The 18108-nt window shown below is 40.9% G+C and overlaps 1 protein-coding gene across 1 annotated transcript; it reads left to right on the plus strand.

Moving 5' to 3' along the window:
• The first annotated feature begins 328 nt into the window (after window positions 1–328).
• LOC104219960 (thioredoxin Y1, chloroplastic) lies at window positions 329–3187 on the plus strand. The gene is made up of 4 exons (XM_009770733.2): window positions 329–771; window positions 1776–1864; window positions 2200–2377; window positions 2845–3187. The coding sequence occupies exons 1-4, from the start codon at window positions 580–582 to the stop codon at window positions 2908–2910; spliced, it is 525 nt and encodes a 174-aa protein (XP_009769035.1). The 5' UTR covers window positions 329–579; the 3' UTR covers window positions 2911–3187.
• Window positions 3188–18108: the final 14921 nt, after the last annotated feature.

The following is an 18108-nucleotide window of genomic DNA, read 5'->3' on the forward strand; positions in this document are numbered from 1 at the left end:
TTACAAAATTTTTATTATTTCACATAATTCAAGTTTTCAAAATAAGGGAGTTCTCGCCTCTGGTAGGTTATTCATCTCGGAATTAAACAAGAAAATCTTTCTTTCCTTTACAATAATATTTTTCACCAATTAGATTAACGGAGATTAACAGAAGTTATATAAAAAAAAGATTTTGTAAGCTTTTTTATTTTAAAATGATGAAAGTATATAAAAATCTTAAGACAGAATATACCTTGCTTAACCAAGGAAACCACAAGTACAATAATTGCATCCAACGGAGTGTTTTAACTTTAAATAATTTGCAATTAGAGTGTAACAAAATCAAAGAAAGCCGTGCAAGATACTTTTTGCAATATAAGTCGCAGACAAAACTTGAAAGGTACGATAAAACCCAAGCTTTCTCTGTTCCAACCAATCAGCGTTTCCCAATTGGTTGACTTTTTATTCCTTACTCTACAACCTACCGCACCTAATCCAAAAATACAAGCTAGAAGTATCTCATTTCTTCAATCCGTATCTTCACCTCCACACTCCCTCAAAGGCGTAATCTTTCCAATTTTCTCGCATTCTCTTCGAAAAATGGCATTTTCTACAGCTGCCGCCGGAACCGGCGCCGGGGCCGGAACTTTGGCTTCTTCGTCGACGAATTGCTATTCTTCTACAAAGCTTACATACTTGTCTTCCTTGCAATTTCCCAGAGAGCTTCGCCGTCTTCAAATTGGAAACTGTGGGTTGAAATCCAATAAAGGGACTTCACGGCTTGTTCCTCTGGTATTTCTTTTTATTCTATCCCAAATCCCAATATTGGTGTTTTTTATTTATTTTTTTAAAAAAATTTCGTTTGTTTTCAGCTATGTATGTTTGATGTTTTATGTTAACTTTCTTTTTGATTATCTAATTAATGTGAAAAGGAAATGAATAGTGTTACGAGAAATTAGGTCCACAATGAGTTTCAGTTTATTATTGTTACCTGTATTTTCTAGTTTACTAAAGATGTGACCGGCTATTTAGTTTCTTTGATGTGACCTGTTGTTTAATTTCCTGTACTTCGCTTTGTAGTCTAAAGCTCTTTTCGAGTGCCAAGGGGAGAAATGTTAGTAATTGATAAGCTAGTGCAAAGGGGGGAAATGTTACACCATTGGTTAAAGGTGAGTTTTGCTTAGATGAAATTTGAATTCTTGAAAGAACTGAGAGTAGTATCAAATTCACTGTATATTTTTAGAAGCGTGTCAAATATTTTAGGATGTTGCAAAATAAATACAACAACAACAACAACAACAAAAAACCTAGTTTAATCCCACAAGTGGGGTCTGGGAAGGGTAGTGTGTTCGTAAACATTACCCCCTCCTTTATAAGAAGGCAGAGAGGCTGTTTCCGATAGACCCTCGGCTCAGATGCAATAAACAATATTCTTTCTTGTTGGAGACAAATTAGTAGTTGTATACTTATATATAGTGTGGAAAGTGAGCCATTCTTTTGCTTCGCATAAAAGCTTAAGAGAGAGTACTATTTTAACCAAGTGAAATCACAAAATACAGTAGATGTAAACTATCAGAAAATAAGATATAGTAACTTTTCATTCACTTGCTATTTGTTCATCGCTAGCAATATGCTGTTGGAGGATCTTGGACTTCTGTTTTTCTATTTGTTCATTGCCTTCTTGTTTAGTGCTGCATTTACTATGTTAAAACTTGATGTTTAGCAATGAAATCAGCATGAGACTGCTGAGCATTAGATTAAATCAATTCTCTGATTGAATCGTATCTGTTAATTAGGTTGAAGCAAAGAAGGAAACGTTTTCTTCCTTTGAAGAATTGTTGGAGAAATCTGAGAAACCATTATTGGTTGACTTCTATGCTACCTGGTATGTTGTTCTATTTGTTTTAGTTTTATGCTCCTCGGCAACCTTCACGCTTTCTTGAAAAAAATAGTAGTAAATGCTTCAGTCTCCCACTCTCATGGGCTGCATTCAGTGTCATTTCTTTACATCAAAAGGAGAAGAATACGAATGCTTACAATATTATTAAGTAGATATAGCTAATTGCTCAATCTTAAGTTCTTCGAATTCAGTGGTGTCAAAAACTTGACTACAGTTTCCAGGGACCCAATAATGAGAGGATTTCCCAAATTACTTGCATTTCTCAATAATGTGATGTACATCCATTTCATTTAAGAACTGATCTAAACTCTGGATTGCAGGTGCGGTCCTTGCCAGTTCATGGTTCCTATTCTAAATGAAGTTGGTGAATCGATGAAAGATAAAATTCAAGTGGTGAAAATTGATTCAGAGAAGTACCCAGCCCTCGCAGATAAGTACAAAATACAGGCACTGCCAACCTTCATATTGTTCAAGGATGGAGAAGTCTGTGATCGCTTTGTAAGTGGAATAGACCTTGTTTTTTTACTTGTTTTCATGTTGGTTTTTTGAATAGCAAGCTACGCTAATTTCTTCTTGAATGACATTGGTAGTAAGGAAAAGCCATAAGATTGTAAGTTACCAAGTAGATAGATTTCCTCTTTACAACTAAGTTTTTAACTATTTATTATTTGTGACCATATTATGCCTCTTCACCTCATTGCACACGCACACCCAAAGCCCAAAAAAAGTAGAAAAAGAAATTCTCAAAAAACTGATTGAAAACAATCAAGAAACTGGAAACTGGACCAAGGAGTGCTTGTAGCTTTTAAGATTTATTGAGCAAGGAAAATGCTAGTCCGGCAAATCAGCAATAAGACATGAGGGTTTGGTGGATCTTTCTTCTTCTTCTTCAAATTTTCTACTTGATTAGTAGTTTTTAGTTCAAGTGTATCTTGAGTATACAACTGCTTAATGTCTTGTTTCAGGAGGGCGCACTCAATGCTCCGACTTTGATACAACGCATAGAATCTGCACTAGAAGTTAAGCAGTAGTCTTGGCATTCTTCCTCTCAAGTGCTCTGGATCCTCCTTTTATGAAGTCATTCGTGTTTAAATTTCAAAGATGATGTGTGGTATAACATCTCTAAAGCCTTCAGTTTCTCACTCAACTGTATTTGCACAGAAATTTGATTAGATACTGGTGTAGAATGGTTAATCCATTTGGCCTAACTGATGCATTTTTTCCCCTTTAAATATGGAGACTTGAACTTTTCAAAGAATGGCTTACTTTGATCAACTGTTGTTCAATGTACTGAGGATTTAATTGGAAGTGTACCGCAATTTCCTTTTTCAGAACAGAACATGATCTGCTATTTTTCAGGCAGTGTAGACGACTTAACTTTCGATTGTTAACAAGCATTCTGGATAATAGGGAAGTCTAATAATTATGGTTGTCCTAGCGCTCAGTTCTTAGGGATGATTTCCGACTAAGAGCCTGTTTGACCAAGATGTCAAAAACTGTTTATTTTAAGTACTTTTTGCAATATTTGATAAACAAATATGTTTGGCCAATCTTTAGAAAAAATGCTTTTGAGTGTCAAATTACCAAAAAGAATAGTACCAAGATTTTATAATTATTTTAAAGAGAAAAATAAATTTAAATATTTATTATAAGAGACTGTTATTATTATTTTTATTTAATTTAATTAAAATATAAACATAAAGTAAACATACATACAAAATATTTAAATTATTGTAACATATATAGTTATACCAAAGCAATAATATTATCTAGTATAATTACTTGTTATTTACACGATGATTTGAATAATCAAAATACGTCATTCAGTTTGACTTAAAGTTTATTCCATAAATTACTATATATTGATAATCAACCATGAAATAATAAGCAAAGTCACTCACACATGATAATATTTCTCAACAATTTCATCTCTAATTCTATCACGCAATGCCTCCATAATAGTAGAAGACTTGTCTTGCATTTCTAAAGGAATACCAGAAGGCACATCTCCTTCCTCAATCTCGGCAATAATGTCTTCATTAGCATAATAGTTGAATTCCTTATCAGTATAAGAATATTGTCGGATGAAATTATGTATAGCCATGGTAGTTGTAACAAAATGAATTTGAGTGTCAAACTTGAAAGATGGCATTGAGCGTAAACTAGAGAACCTATTTTTCCCGACTCCAAATGTTCTTGCAATTGTACATCGAAGACCGAAGTGAAAAAAATTGAATGCCTCATTTGGATTTCTAAAACTAGAGTTGCACTTGAAATCTGGGAGATGATATCACCCACCCTTATTACGGTCCTAAATAACCCATCGTTGTTAGATAGACGGAATCGACTAAATAATACATAGCTACACCAAGTAAAAAAGAGTTAATTAAGATGAATAAAAATAAATTCTACATATTAAAATAACACAAGGCATAGTATCATTTATACCTGTTTAACGGGCTGAGTTGACTCGGTTTCAGACTATAACGACACGGTCGGTCGTTTTGAGAGTTAGAGCCCCGATCCCCTATTAATTGCTTTCCTCATATCTATTTCTATTGTTGTGACTTGTAGGCAGGTTTCGTTTTGGTTTTTGGAAGTGTTTGTGTCATGATCCAAGTTCTCCCTCCGTGAACTGTCGTGACGGCACCTAGTCTCTACGACTAGGTAAGCCTACTAAATTGCGGAAATGAAATAGAGATACGAAACTAGCAATTAACAGGTAAATATAATAAAGGAGTTTAAAATGCCGCTCGACATATACGATAATAGCAGTCTTGAACTGCAACATAGCACTCCCAAAACCCGGAATCTCATGAATCACAAGCTAAAGAAGTACATAGCATTCTAACTCCAGAAGTCTAAACGAAGAAAAATACTAGAAATCTATAACTGAAGGGAGCATAGAGAGGGACTTTTAGGTATGCGGATGCGGCAGATATACCTCGAAGTCTCTGGATCGCCTCGCCTCACGGATAGTATGCTGAGCAGAAGAACCTGGATCCGCATACGAAAACATGTGCAAGAAAGGGCATGAGTACACCACAACGGTACCCAGTAAGTGCCAAGCCTAACCTCGATCGAATAGTGACGAGATCGGGTCAGCGCCCTAATGGTTATATATATATAAATAACAAGGTAAAAGCAGTAGGAAATATGGCAGTATGGTTAAGATACTAACAGTCAATGAAAATGAAATCACAGAAAGAAATAACTTAGTACACAGAGATAGAAACAGAGGATCTCCTAGGATAACGTCCCGTAGTCCCAAACGTAAATGTACAGAGGATCTCCCAGAATACCGTCCCATAGTCCAAATCGTAAATATGCAGGGGATCTCCCGGAATTCCGTTATGTAATCCCAAAGTGAATATCCAGTACACGGGGATCTCCCGTGTTACCGTCCCGTAGTCCCAAATATAAATGTGCAGGGGGATTTCCCGGAATACCGCTCTGTAGTCCAAAGTAAACATACAGGGGGGTCTCCCGGAATACCGTTCCGTAGTCCCAAAGTAAATACACATCCCAATCAATACACATAACAGTCTCAACAAGAAATATACAGTTCTATTCAATTTCGTATCAAAGAGACAAGTAATTCCTACCCTAAACATGCTACACAGAGTCCAGGTAGGCAGTTAAAGCAGATAAGGCAGTTAAGGCAAGTAAGCATGCTTTCCTACGCTAAACAGGAGGCTACATCTACTAGTATTGCATAATTTAAAAGAAAACATATATATTTACTTAATGAAAACGGGGTTTTTTCAACAATTAGCACATGTACGAACTCATCACCTCACGTACACGACATTCATATAACACCAGTATCAAAATCTTAAGGGGAGTTCCCCCACACAAGGTTAGGCAAGCCACTTACCTCGAACCAAGCTCAAAATCAATCTGCTATCACGCTCTTGCCACGAGTATCCAACTCCGAGTTGCCCAAATCTAATAAAATCAATTACATAACATAAATATAGCCACAAACAACGAATTTAATTAATGAATTTAAAGTTACGGCGGGAAATTAGGAAAACGCCCAAAAATCCTCCCCGGGCCCACGTCTCGGAATCGGGTAAAAGTTATCAATTTAGAACACCCATTCACTCACGAGATCACTCGTCCAAAAATTATTCAATTCCGACACCTAAAATCCGGTCACAACCCCAAAACACGATTGGGGAACTTTTCTCCCAAATTCCCATTTTCCCACTCAAATTCCTTGATTAGATTGAGAAAATTACTATAGATTGATGAAATATAAACGAAATAGGGTTAGGAGTCGTTACCCACTGATTTCCTCTTCAAAATTCTCATAAAATCGCCTTCTCCCGATCTAAAAATCGAATTTGGTGTTATGAACTTCAAACCTTCGAAATTTCCTATTTCTGCATAGCGATTACCGCATCTGCGGTCATGGGGCCGCTTATGCGGTCTCGCACTTGCGGAAAAGCATCACAAGTGCGAAAGCCACTTATCCGGACTGGGGACACATCTGCGGTCACTGGGCCGCATCTGCGGTTCCTGATGCCAAGCTCAAATTCTGCTTCTGCGGCACCGCACCTGCGGTCCAAAATCCGCAGGTGCGATAACAACAGGTTCAACAACTTTAGAAGATGCCTAAGTCCAAATCAAGTCCGTTAAGCATCCGAAACTTACCCGAGGCCCCCGAGAGCTCAATCAAACATACCAACCAATCCTAAAACATCATACGAACTCAGTCGATCCCTCAAATCACATCAAACAATGCTAAAACCACGAATCACCCTCCTATCCAAACCTAATGAACTTGAATTTTCCAAAATTCTACATCCAATGCCGAAACCAACCAATCCACATCCGATTGACCCCAAATTTTGCACACAAGTCATATTCAACACTACGGACATACTCCAACTTTCGGAATCGGATTCCAGCCCCGATATCAAAATTTCACTATCGACCCGAGACTCCAAAAATTCAACTTTCGCCATTTCAAGCCTAAATAAGCTACAAACCTCCAAAATACAATCTGGACATGCCCCTAAGACCAAAATCACCCAACGGAGCCGGCAGAATTGATGAAATTCCATTCCGGAGCCGTCTTCACACTACGATCCAAATTCTAAGACTTAAGCTCTCATTTAGGGACTCAGTGTCCTAAAACACTCTGAAACTCAAGATGAACTATCCAGGCAAACCACAATAACAAAATATACACGGGGGAAGCAGTTAATAGGGGGATCAATGGTAAATTCTCAAAATGACCGGCCGGGTCGTTACATTCTCTCCCTCTTAAAATATTCGTTCATCCTCGCACGAGCATAGAGACATACCAAAAGTGGTGAAAAGATGAGGGTAACGGTTGTGCATATCCTGCTCGATCTCCCAAGTCGCCTCCTCGACCGGCTGACCCCACCACTGAATCTTTACTGATGCAATGCTCTTTGACCTTAGCTTTCGAACCTACCTATTCAATATAGCCACTGGCTCTTCAACATAAGATAGATCCTTATCCAACTGGACTTAACTGAAATTCAACACGTGCGATGGATCACCGTGATATCTCCGGAGCATCAAAACATGAAATGCCGGATGAACTCCTGCCAAGCTGGGAGGTAAGGCAAGCTCATACGCAACCTCCCCAACACATCGCAATACCTCAAAGGGGACAATAAACCTTGGGCTCAATTTGACCTTCTTTCCAAACCTCTTAACGCCCTTCATAGGCGAAACGTGAAGCAAGAGCCGCTCTCCAACCATAAATGAAACGTCGCGAACCTTCCAGTCCGCATAACTCTTCTGTCTGGACTAGGTTGTGCGGAGTCTATCCTGAATCACCTTAACCTTTTCCAAAGCGTCCTGAACTAAGTCTGTGCCCAATAATCTAGCCTCGCCCGGCTCGAACCAGCCCAACGGGGATCTACACCGCCTACCATACAGAGCCTTATACGGTGCCATCTGAATGTTGGACTGATAACTGTTGTTGTAGGCAAACTCCGTAAGTGGCAAGAACTGATCCCAAGAACCTCCAAACTACATCACACATGCATAGAGAATATCCTCAAGAATCTGAATAGTGCGCTCGGACTATCCGTCCATCTGGGGGTGAAATGCTGTGCTCAACTCCACCCGAGTACCCAACACATGCTGCACGGCTCTCCAGAACCGTGATGTGAACTGAGTACCTCTATCTGAAATGATGGAAATTGGAATACCATGCAAACGAACAATCTTCCGGATATAAATCTCAGCCAACCGCTCTGAAGAATATGTAGTACACACATGAATGAAGTGCACGAACTTGGTCAACCGATCCACAATCACCCAAATGGCATTGAACTTCCTCAAAGTTTGTGGGAGTCCAACTACAAAGTCCATGGTGATCCGCTCCAACTTCCACTCCGGAATCTCTATCTGCTGAAGCAAGCTGCCCAGTCTTTGATGCTCATATTTCACCTGCTGACAATTGAGGCTCCGAACTATAAACCCCACTATATCTTTCTTCATCCTCCTCCACCAATAGTGCTGCCTCAAATCCTTGTACATCTTCGCGACACCCGGATTGATGGAATACCACGAACTATGGGCCTCCTCCAAAATCAACTCCCGAAGCCCATCAACATTGGGTACACATATCTGACCCTGCATCCTCAATACCCTGTCATTACCAATGGCCACTTCTCTAGCATCACCATGCAGGACTTTGTCCTTGAGGACAAGCAAATAAGGGTCATCATACTGGCGCTCTCTAATACGATCAAACAAGGAAGACCGAGAAACCACACAAGATAGGACCCGACTGGGCTCCGAAATATCCAATCTCATAAATTGGTTGGCTAAGGCCTGAACATCCATCGCCATGGGCCTCTCTGCTGCTGGTAGATAAGCCAAACTCCCCAAACTCTCCACCCGGTGACTCAAAGCACCGGCCTTTCCCGGGTGGTACAAAATAGTGATATCATAATCCTTAAGCAGCTCTAACCACCTCCTCTGATGCAAATTAAGGTCCTTCTGCTTGAACATATGCTGCAAACTCCAGTGATCAGTGTAGATCTCACAAGAAACACCGTACAAATAATGACACTAGATCTTCAAGGCGTGAACAATAGCAGCTAACTCGAGATCATGGACGGGATGATTCTTCTCATGCACCTTTAGTTGTCGGGACGCGTAGGCAACCACCCTACCGTCCTACATCAATACCGCTCCAATGCCAATCCTCGAGGCATCACAATAGACAGTATAAAACTCCGAACCTGTAGGCAATATCAATACTAGGGCTGTAGTTAAAGGTGTCTTGAGCTTCTAAAAGCTCTACTCACACTCTTCCGTCCACCTGAACGGAGCACCATTCTGGGTCAACCTGGTCATAGGTGCTACAATAGATGAGAATCCCTCAACAAATCGACGGTAATAAGCCGCCAAACTAAATAAACTATGAATCTCTGTAGCTGAGGATAGTCTGGGCCAACTCTGCACTGCTTCCACTTTCTTCAAACCTTGATCCCTTCACTCGATACTATGTGACCCAAAAATGCCACGGAATCCAACCAGAACTCATATTTTGAGAACTTTGCATATAATTTCTTTTCTCTCAAAGTCTGAAGAACTGTACTCAAGTGCTGCTCATGATCCTCCCGACTCTGGGAGTATACCAGGATGTCATCAATAATGACAACGACGAACAGGTCAAGACATGGTCGGTACATTGTGCATCAAATGCATAAATGCTACTGGGACATTGGTCAGTCCAAATGACATAACAAGGAACTCATAATGACCGTACCGAGTCCTGAAAGCATTCTTTGGGATATCTGGCTCTCAAATCTTCAACTGATGGTAACCTGAACGCAAGTTAATCTTAGAAAATACTCGGGTACCCTGTAACTGATCAAATGAGTCATTAATACGAGGCAAAGGATATCGGTTCTTCACTGTAACTTTGTTCAACTGGCGATAATCAATGCACATACACATAGAACCATTTTTTTTCTTCACAAACAAGATAGGAGCACCAAAAGGTGACACACTAGGTTGAATAAAGCCCATATCAAGCAATTCATGTAACTATTCCTTCAACTACTTTAACTCAGGATGAGCCATACGATAAGGAGGAATAGAAATAGGACGAGTTCCCGACAACAAATCAATGTCATAATTAATATCTTTGTCAGACGGCATGCCTAGAAGACCAGCTAGAAACACATTAGAGAAATCCCTCACTATTGGGACTGAATCAACTGTAGGGGTATCAATATTGACATCTCTCATATAAGCCAGATACGCATCACACTCCTTCTCAACCATTCGCTGAGCTTTAAGAAATGAAATAACTCTACTGGGAGTGTGATCTAAGGTACCCCTCCACTCTAATTGTGGTACACTTGACATAGCCAACGTCACAGTTTTGGTGTGACAATCAAGAATAACATAATGGGGCGAACCAGTCCATGCCCAAGATGACATCAAAGTTTACTATGTTAAGCAATAATAAATCGGATCTGGTCTCAAAACCACTAAGAGCAATCAAACACGACCGATATACGCGATCCACAATAAGGGAATCTCCCATAGGAGTAGAAACATAAACAGGGGAACTCAAGAAATCCTAAGATATGCCCAAATGCGGAGCAAAATAAGAGAACACATAAGAATAAGTGGAGCCTAGATTGAATAGAACCGATGCATCTCTATGATAGGTTGGAACAATACTTGTGATGACAGAATCGGAAGCAATAGCCTTAGTGCGGGCAGGAATGGCATAATATCTGGTTTGGCCTCCCCCTCTAGGGCGAACTCTACCTCCCCGACCTCTACCTCTAGCTGGCTGACCAGGTGAGGTAGCAACTGGTGCTGTGATCATAGCCTGGGAACTTTGCGGAGCAAGCTGTGGCTGAGGAGTCTGTGGAGGTGCACCCCTCATAAGTTTAGGGCAATCCCTCACCATATGGAATGTGCCGCCACACTCAAAACAAGATCTGGGAGGGCGTGACTGCTATGAGTGGCTCGGGCTAGGTTTGTTGGACTGGCCACTGAAAGCACCCCATGCAGGAGGCACACTAGATACTGGAGGTGCATAATAATGCTCATGAGGTCTAGGAGGAGCTGGAATACCACTGGCTGCTGGAAGAGCTGAATGAACGGGGCGACTCATATAACCCCTATCATGACGAACTGCAACTGGGGCACGTGCACCGGAATAATGGCCCGACTCTCGAGACCTCTTGGCCTCTCTCTCCTCTCTATCCCGAGCAAGCATGCCCTCTACTCTCCTGGAAATGCTCACCACCTACTAATAAGCAATATCCATCTCTAGCTCCTGGTCCATGCTAGACCTGATGTTGGGAATGATCCCCTCAATAAACCAGCGAACTCTCTCACGAACTATAGAAACCAAGGCCGGTGCATGTCTAGCCAAGTCACTGAAACAGACAGCATACTCCAAAACAATCATAGTACCCTAGCGCAAATGCTCAAACTCCGTGTGCCATGTGTCTTTGAGGCTCTGAGGGACATACTCCCTCAAAAACATATCTAAAAACTAGGTCCATGTTTGGGAAGCTGCCTTAGTCGGACTGTCCAACTAAAAAGTACGCCACCACTTATAAGCTGCCCCTCGAAGTTGGAAGGCAGTAAAGAAAACCCCACTCAACTCTGCTACACCCATAGTGTGGAGGATACGGTGGCAGTCCTCCAGAAATCCCTGAGCATCCTCTGATGCTAGACCACTGAATGTAGAAGGCTTGTACTTATTGAACCTCTCAAGCTTCCGCTACTCATCCTCTGAAGCTGCTGCCCTATCCTTGGGCTGAACTGGGGCTACAGGCAGTACCGATATAATCTTTGGGATCTGATCAACCTGAACCCGCTTCTTTAGGGTGCTGGCGGTGGGAGTATATGCTCTTCCCCCGGCTTGAGATGTGGCTGTAGCAAGGGGAATCAACCCTGCCTGAGCTAAAGTGGTGTACATGCTCATGAACTGTGCAAGGGTCTCTTGGAGAACTGGAGTAGTAGTAGCAGTAGACATATTAGGTGCCTGGGCTTCGGCTAGAGCTGCTGGTAGGTCCTCTGTAACAGCTCGCGCAGGTGCTCTGGCTTCACCACATGCGCGTCTTCGGCCTCTACCTCGGCCCCGGTGGATCTAGCAGGGGGCACGTGTGCATGGTCATCTTCGGTAGCATGTGTCCTCACCATTTGTGAGAGAATAAAAGATAGAGGTTTATATTTTTGAATTAGTAATCTTGCACGACAAGGAATCAAATGTAGTGGAATTTTCCTAACAGTTATATAGCCTCTCGAAGATAACTATAGACGTCTCTGTACCGATCCGCGAGACTCTAATAAATCGGTTTGTGATTCATGACTCCTATGAACCTAGAGCTCTGATACCAACTTGTCACAACCCAAGTTCTCCTTCCATAAACTGTCGTGATGGAACCTAGTCTCTACGACTAGGTAAGCCTACTAAATTGCGAACATGAAATAGAGATACGAAACTAGCAATTAACAGGTAAATATGATAAAGGAGCTTAAAATACCCCTCCGCATATACAATAATAGCACTCTCAAACTGAATCATAGCACTTCCAAAATCCGGAATCTCATGAATCACAAGCTAAAGAAGTACATAGTGTTCTAACTCCAGAAGTCTAAACGAAGAAAAATACAAGAAGTCTATAACTAAAGGGAGAATAGAGAGGGACTTCTAGGTCTGCGGACACGGTAGATATACCTCGAAGTCTCTGGATCGCCTTGCCTCACAGATAGTATGGCTGAGTAGAAAAACTTGGATCTGCACACTAAAACATATGTAGGAAAGGGCATGAGTACCTGGTAAGTGCCAAGCCTAACTTCGGTCGAGTAGTGACGAGATCAGGTTAGGGCCCTACTGGTTATATATATATATATCAAGGTAAAAGCAGTAGGAAATATGGCAGTATGGTTACAATACTAACAGTCAATGAAAATGAAATCATAGAAAGAAATAATTCAGTACACAGAGATAGCAACAGGATGTCTCCCAGGATAACATCCCGTAGTCCCAAACGTAAATGTACAGAGGATCTCCCGGGATACCGTCCCATAGTCCAAATCATAAATGTGCAGGGGATCTCTCGGAATACTGTTTCGTAGTCCCAAAGTAAATATCCAGTACAGGGGGATCTTCCGAGATACCGTCCCGTAGTCCCAAATATAAATGTGTAGGGGGATCTTCCAGAATATCGCTCTGTAGTCCCAAATTAAACATGCAGAGGGGATCTCCCGGAATACCTTTCCATAGTCCTAAAGTAAATACATAGCCCAATCAATACACACAACAGTCTCAACAAGAAATATACAAATCTATTCAAGTTCATATCAAAGAGACAAGTAATTCCTACCCTAAACATGCTACACAGAGTCCAGGTAGGCAGTTAAAGCAGATAAGGCAGTTAAGGCATGTAAGCATGCTTTCCTACGCTAAATAGGAGGCTACATATACTACTATTGCACAATTTAAAAGAAAACATAGATATTTACTTAATGAAAACATGTTTTTTTAGCAATTAGTACATGTACGCACTCGTCACCTTATGTACATGGCATTCATAAAACAATAGTACCAAAATCCTAAGGGGAGTTCCCCCACACAAGGTTAGGCAAGCCACTTACCTCGAACCAAGCTCAAAAATCAATCCGATATCATGCTCTTGCCACAAGTATCCAACTCCGAGTGGCCCAAATCTAATCAAATCAATTACATGACGTAAATATAGCTACAAGCAAAGAATTTAACTTACGAATTTCAAGCTACGATGAGAAATTAGGAAAACGCCCAAAAATCCTCCCCGGGCCCACGTCTTGGAATCACGTAAAAGTTACCCATTTAGAACACCCATTCATTCACGAGATCACTCGTCCAAAAATTATTCAAATCCGACACTTAAAACCTGATCACAACCCAAAAACTCGATTGGGGAACTTTTCCCCCAAATTCTCATATTTCCACTCAAATTCCTTGATTAGATTGAGAAAATTACTATAGATTGATGAAATATAAACGAAATAGGGTTAGAAATTGTTACCCACTGATTTCCTCTTTAAAATCCTCACAAAATCGCTCTCTCCCGAGCTAAATATTGAATTTGGTGTTATGAACTTCAAACCCTCAAAATTTCCTATTTCTGCCCAGCGATTACCGCATCTGCAGTCATAGAGCCGCTTCTGCAGTCCCGTATCTGCGGAAATGCATCGCAGGTGAGAAAGCCACTTATTTGGGTTGTGGTCGTATCTGCAGTTCCGCACCTGCAGTTCCCTAGCCGCATTGCGGTTCCTGATGCCAAGCTCAAATTCCGCTTCTGCGGTTTACTCAGTCGCTTCTATGGCACCGCACCTGCGGTCCGAAATCCGCAGGCGCGAAAACTATAGGTTCAGCAACTTCAGAAGATGCCTAAGTCCAAATCAAGTCCGTTAAGCATTCGAAACTCACCCGAGGCCCTCGGGACCTCAATCAAACATGCCAACCAATCCTAAAACATCATACAAACTCAATCGAGCCTTCAAATCACATCAAACAACGCTAAAACCATGAATCACCCTCCAATCCAAACCTAATGAACTTGAATTTTTCAAAATTCTACATCCGATGCCGAAACCAACCAAACCAAACCACGTCTGATTGACCACAAATTTTGCACCCAAGTCATATTCAACACTACGAACCTACTCCAATTCCAGAATCAGATTCCAACCCCGATATCAAAATTTCACTATCGGCCCGAGACTCCAAAAATTCAACTTTCATCATTTCTAGTCTAAATAAGCTACGGACCTCCAAAACACAATCCGAACACGCCCCTAAGCCTGAAATCACCCAACATAACTAACGGAATCGACGAAATTCTAATTCGGAGTCGTCTTCATGCTACTCTGACTCCGGTCCAAATTTTAAGACTTAAGCTCTCATTTAGGTACAAATATCCCAAAACACTCCGAAACTCAAGATGAACCATCCCGACAAATCACAATAATAGAAATAGACACGGAGGAAGCAGTTAATAGGGGATCAGGGCATAAATTCTCAAAAAGACCGGTCGGGTCGTTACCGTTTGGGATACTCAGATTCTAAAACAGAAGCTTAAGTCTTAAGATTTGGATCATAGTTAAAACTGTATGAAGACGACTCTAGAATAGAGTTCCGTCAATTTCGTTAGCCCCATTGGGTGATTTTGGGATTAGGGGCGTGTCCAGATCGTATTTTGGAAGTCTATAGATGATTTAGGCAAGAAATGGCGAAAAGTCAAATTCTTGGAGATTTTGACCAGTAGTGGACTTTTTGATATCGAGATCAGATTCCAATTCTGGAAGTTGGAGTAGGTCCATAATGTTGATTATGACTTGTGTGCAAAATTTGGGGTCAATCAAACGTGGTTTGATCGGTTTCGGTATCAGTTGTAGAAATTTGATGTTTTAAGTTCTTTAAGTTTGAATTGGAAAGTAATTCATGATTTTAGCATTATTTGATGTGATTTGAGGACTAGACTAAGTTTGTACGGTGTTTTAGGACTTGTTGGTATATTTGGTTGAAGTCCCGGGGGCCTCGGGTGAGTTTCAGGTGCTTAATGGAATGAGATTTGGACTTAGACCATTGCTAAAGTTTCAGACATCTGGTGTTTTCGCACATGGGGTTTCCCTGCTGTAGGTGTGGGCTCAAAAATGCGGAAAAAGTAAGTGCATAAGTGGAATTGGTCAGCCAAGGCTGGGATCGCAGGTGCGAGGAGAATTCAGCATTTGCAATGCTCGCAGATGCGCTAGGGTGTTCGCAGAAGCGGTCAAGGACCGCAGAAGCGGTCAAGGACCGCAGAAGCGGTCAAGGACCGCAGAAGCGGTCAAGGACCGCAGAAGCGGGAGACTTTTCGCAAATGTAGATCTTGAGGACTTAAGTGATTTTCGCACCTGCGATGGATTTCCCGCAGGTGCGGTTGAAGGCTCGCAGAGGCGAGTTCGCTGGGCAGAAAAGAGAGGATTTCAAGGGTTTATGTCATTTTTCACCATTTGACTTTGATAGCTCGGATTTAGGTGATAATTTGAAGGATTTTCAGAGAAAGCTATTGGGTAATGATTCCTAACTCGTTTTTGGTTGTACTCCATTAATCTATAGTTGATTTTATCACTTAATTTCGGATTTAGGATGACATATTGAAAAAAATAGGTAGAAGTTCTTCAACTAAGATTTTGAGTTTTGATTGGGATTTTGACATCAGATTTTGATAATTTTGGTACGAATGAACTCGAGAGTGAACGTGTGTTCATAATTTGTGACCTTTACCCGATTTAGAGACGTGGGCCCGAGGAGGCTTTTTGGGCGATTTTTCCAATTTCTTACGTTAGCTTTGATTTCATTAGCTAGATTACTTTCTTGTAGCTATATTTATTTTATGTAATTGATTTTGGCTAGATTTGGGCCACTCGGAGCCGGATGTTCGTGGAAAGAGAATTGTTATGGATTGATTTGAGCTTGGTTCGAGGTAAGTGGCTTGGCTAACCTTATGTGGGGGAATTCCCCTTAGGATTGGTACTGTTTTAGATATGTGAGCGCCGTGTATGTGAGGTGACGAGTACGTACACAGGCTAATTGTTGTAAAACCCCCCGATTTTTACTGAGTATTAACCCGTTCTTCTTCTTATTTGAGTTATATCAGCATGTGTAGTAACTTGTTAGCTTAGAATAGCATGTCTACTTGCCTTAATTGCTTATCTGAACTCTGTGCAGCATGTTTAGTGAAATTCCTACTTTTCCTTGACTTGTGTTTCGTCTAAACTATAGGTTCTCTTGTTGTAACTGTTATTTCCATTGTTTGAGCTACATATTTACTTTGGGACTGCGGAACGGTATTTCGGTAGATCCCCTTGTTCTGCATATTTACTTTGGGACTGCAAAACGATATTCCGATAGATCCCCCTGCTCTGCATATTTACTTGGGAATATAGAACGGTATTCCGGTAGATCCCCCAGCACATTTACTTTGGGACTACGAGACGGTATCTTGGGAGATCCCCTATTGTTATCTTTGTGTACTGTGTTGTTACCTTTCTATGATATCATTCTTGTTAAATTTCGGTCTTTATTTTACAACGATATTTCATTCTATCTTGTTTTTATTATATATATATACCAGTAGGGCCCTGACATGATCTCATCACTAATCGACCGAGGTTAGGCTTGGCACTTACTGAATACCGTTGTGGTGTACTCATGCCCTTCCATGTAGATGTTTTTTGTGTGCAGATCCAGATACCGCTTATCAGCTGCATTATTAGTGAGGTGAGCCAGCTGTAGAGACTTCAAGATATATCTGACGCGTCCGTAGACCTTGGAATCCCTATCTACTCTTCCCCATGTCAAATGCTTCTTGTATTCTCTTTTATTAGACTCTGGAGTATAGAAATATTATTTTCTTTATGTAGTTTGCGACTTATGATATTCCGGGTTTTGGGAGAGTTTATGTACATTTTGAGAGTGATTATTGTATATGGCGAGCGGCATCTTAATTTCTTATTAAAATTTACCTATTAGTTGTTAACTTTTATGTTTTCATTTTATTTTTCCGCAAGTGTTAGGCTTACCTAGTCGTAGAGGCTAGGTGCCATCACGACGGTTCACAGAAGGAGAACTTGGGTCATTACATGGACCGACCCAGACCAGTATTAAATCGGACCGGCCCGGACCGATGGTAGGGGGCCGGGTAGGGCTGGTTTAGGGGGGTAAGGGGTTGGTACATTTACATTTTCCTTATCGATTAACCGGACCGATCAAACCTAGTTAATAAAAATCACTATTGAGCCGACCAGACCAGTTCAATGACTATTTTCTGATTTTTTTTATTTGACTGTTGGTAACAGTCAGCTTCCAATTTGACCATTGCCCAACATATATTTTGCAAGAATAACCCTTTTTTGGGCAATTGTTTTAAAAAATAACACTTTTTGTAATTACTAATTTAACCCTTTGAAAAACTATAAATACACCCCTCCCCCCTCTTCTTCATTTCTTCACTCATCTCTCATTTTTCAAACTCAAATTCTCAATTCAAGTTAAATTATTCCCCGTGCTTCTAGAGTGTGCTCATATATTTAGGAACACTTTGAGGTGGTAGAAGAAAATGAAGAAGTTCACAAAGTAAAGTGCAAGAACTGTGGTCGAATCTTAAATCTTCGTCTAAAGTAGGTGAGCACATGCTATTTAAGGAGGCATATTAAGAGTTGTC

Source organism: Nicotiana sylvestris, chromosome 4 (genome assembly GCF_000393655.2).
Source record: "Nicotiana sylvestris chromosome 4, ASM39365v2, whole genome shotgun sequence".
Taxonomy (NCBI): Eukaryota; Viridiplantae; Streptophyta; class Magnoliopsida; order Solanales; family Solanaceae; genus Nicotiana; species Nicotiana sylvestris.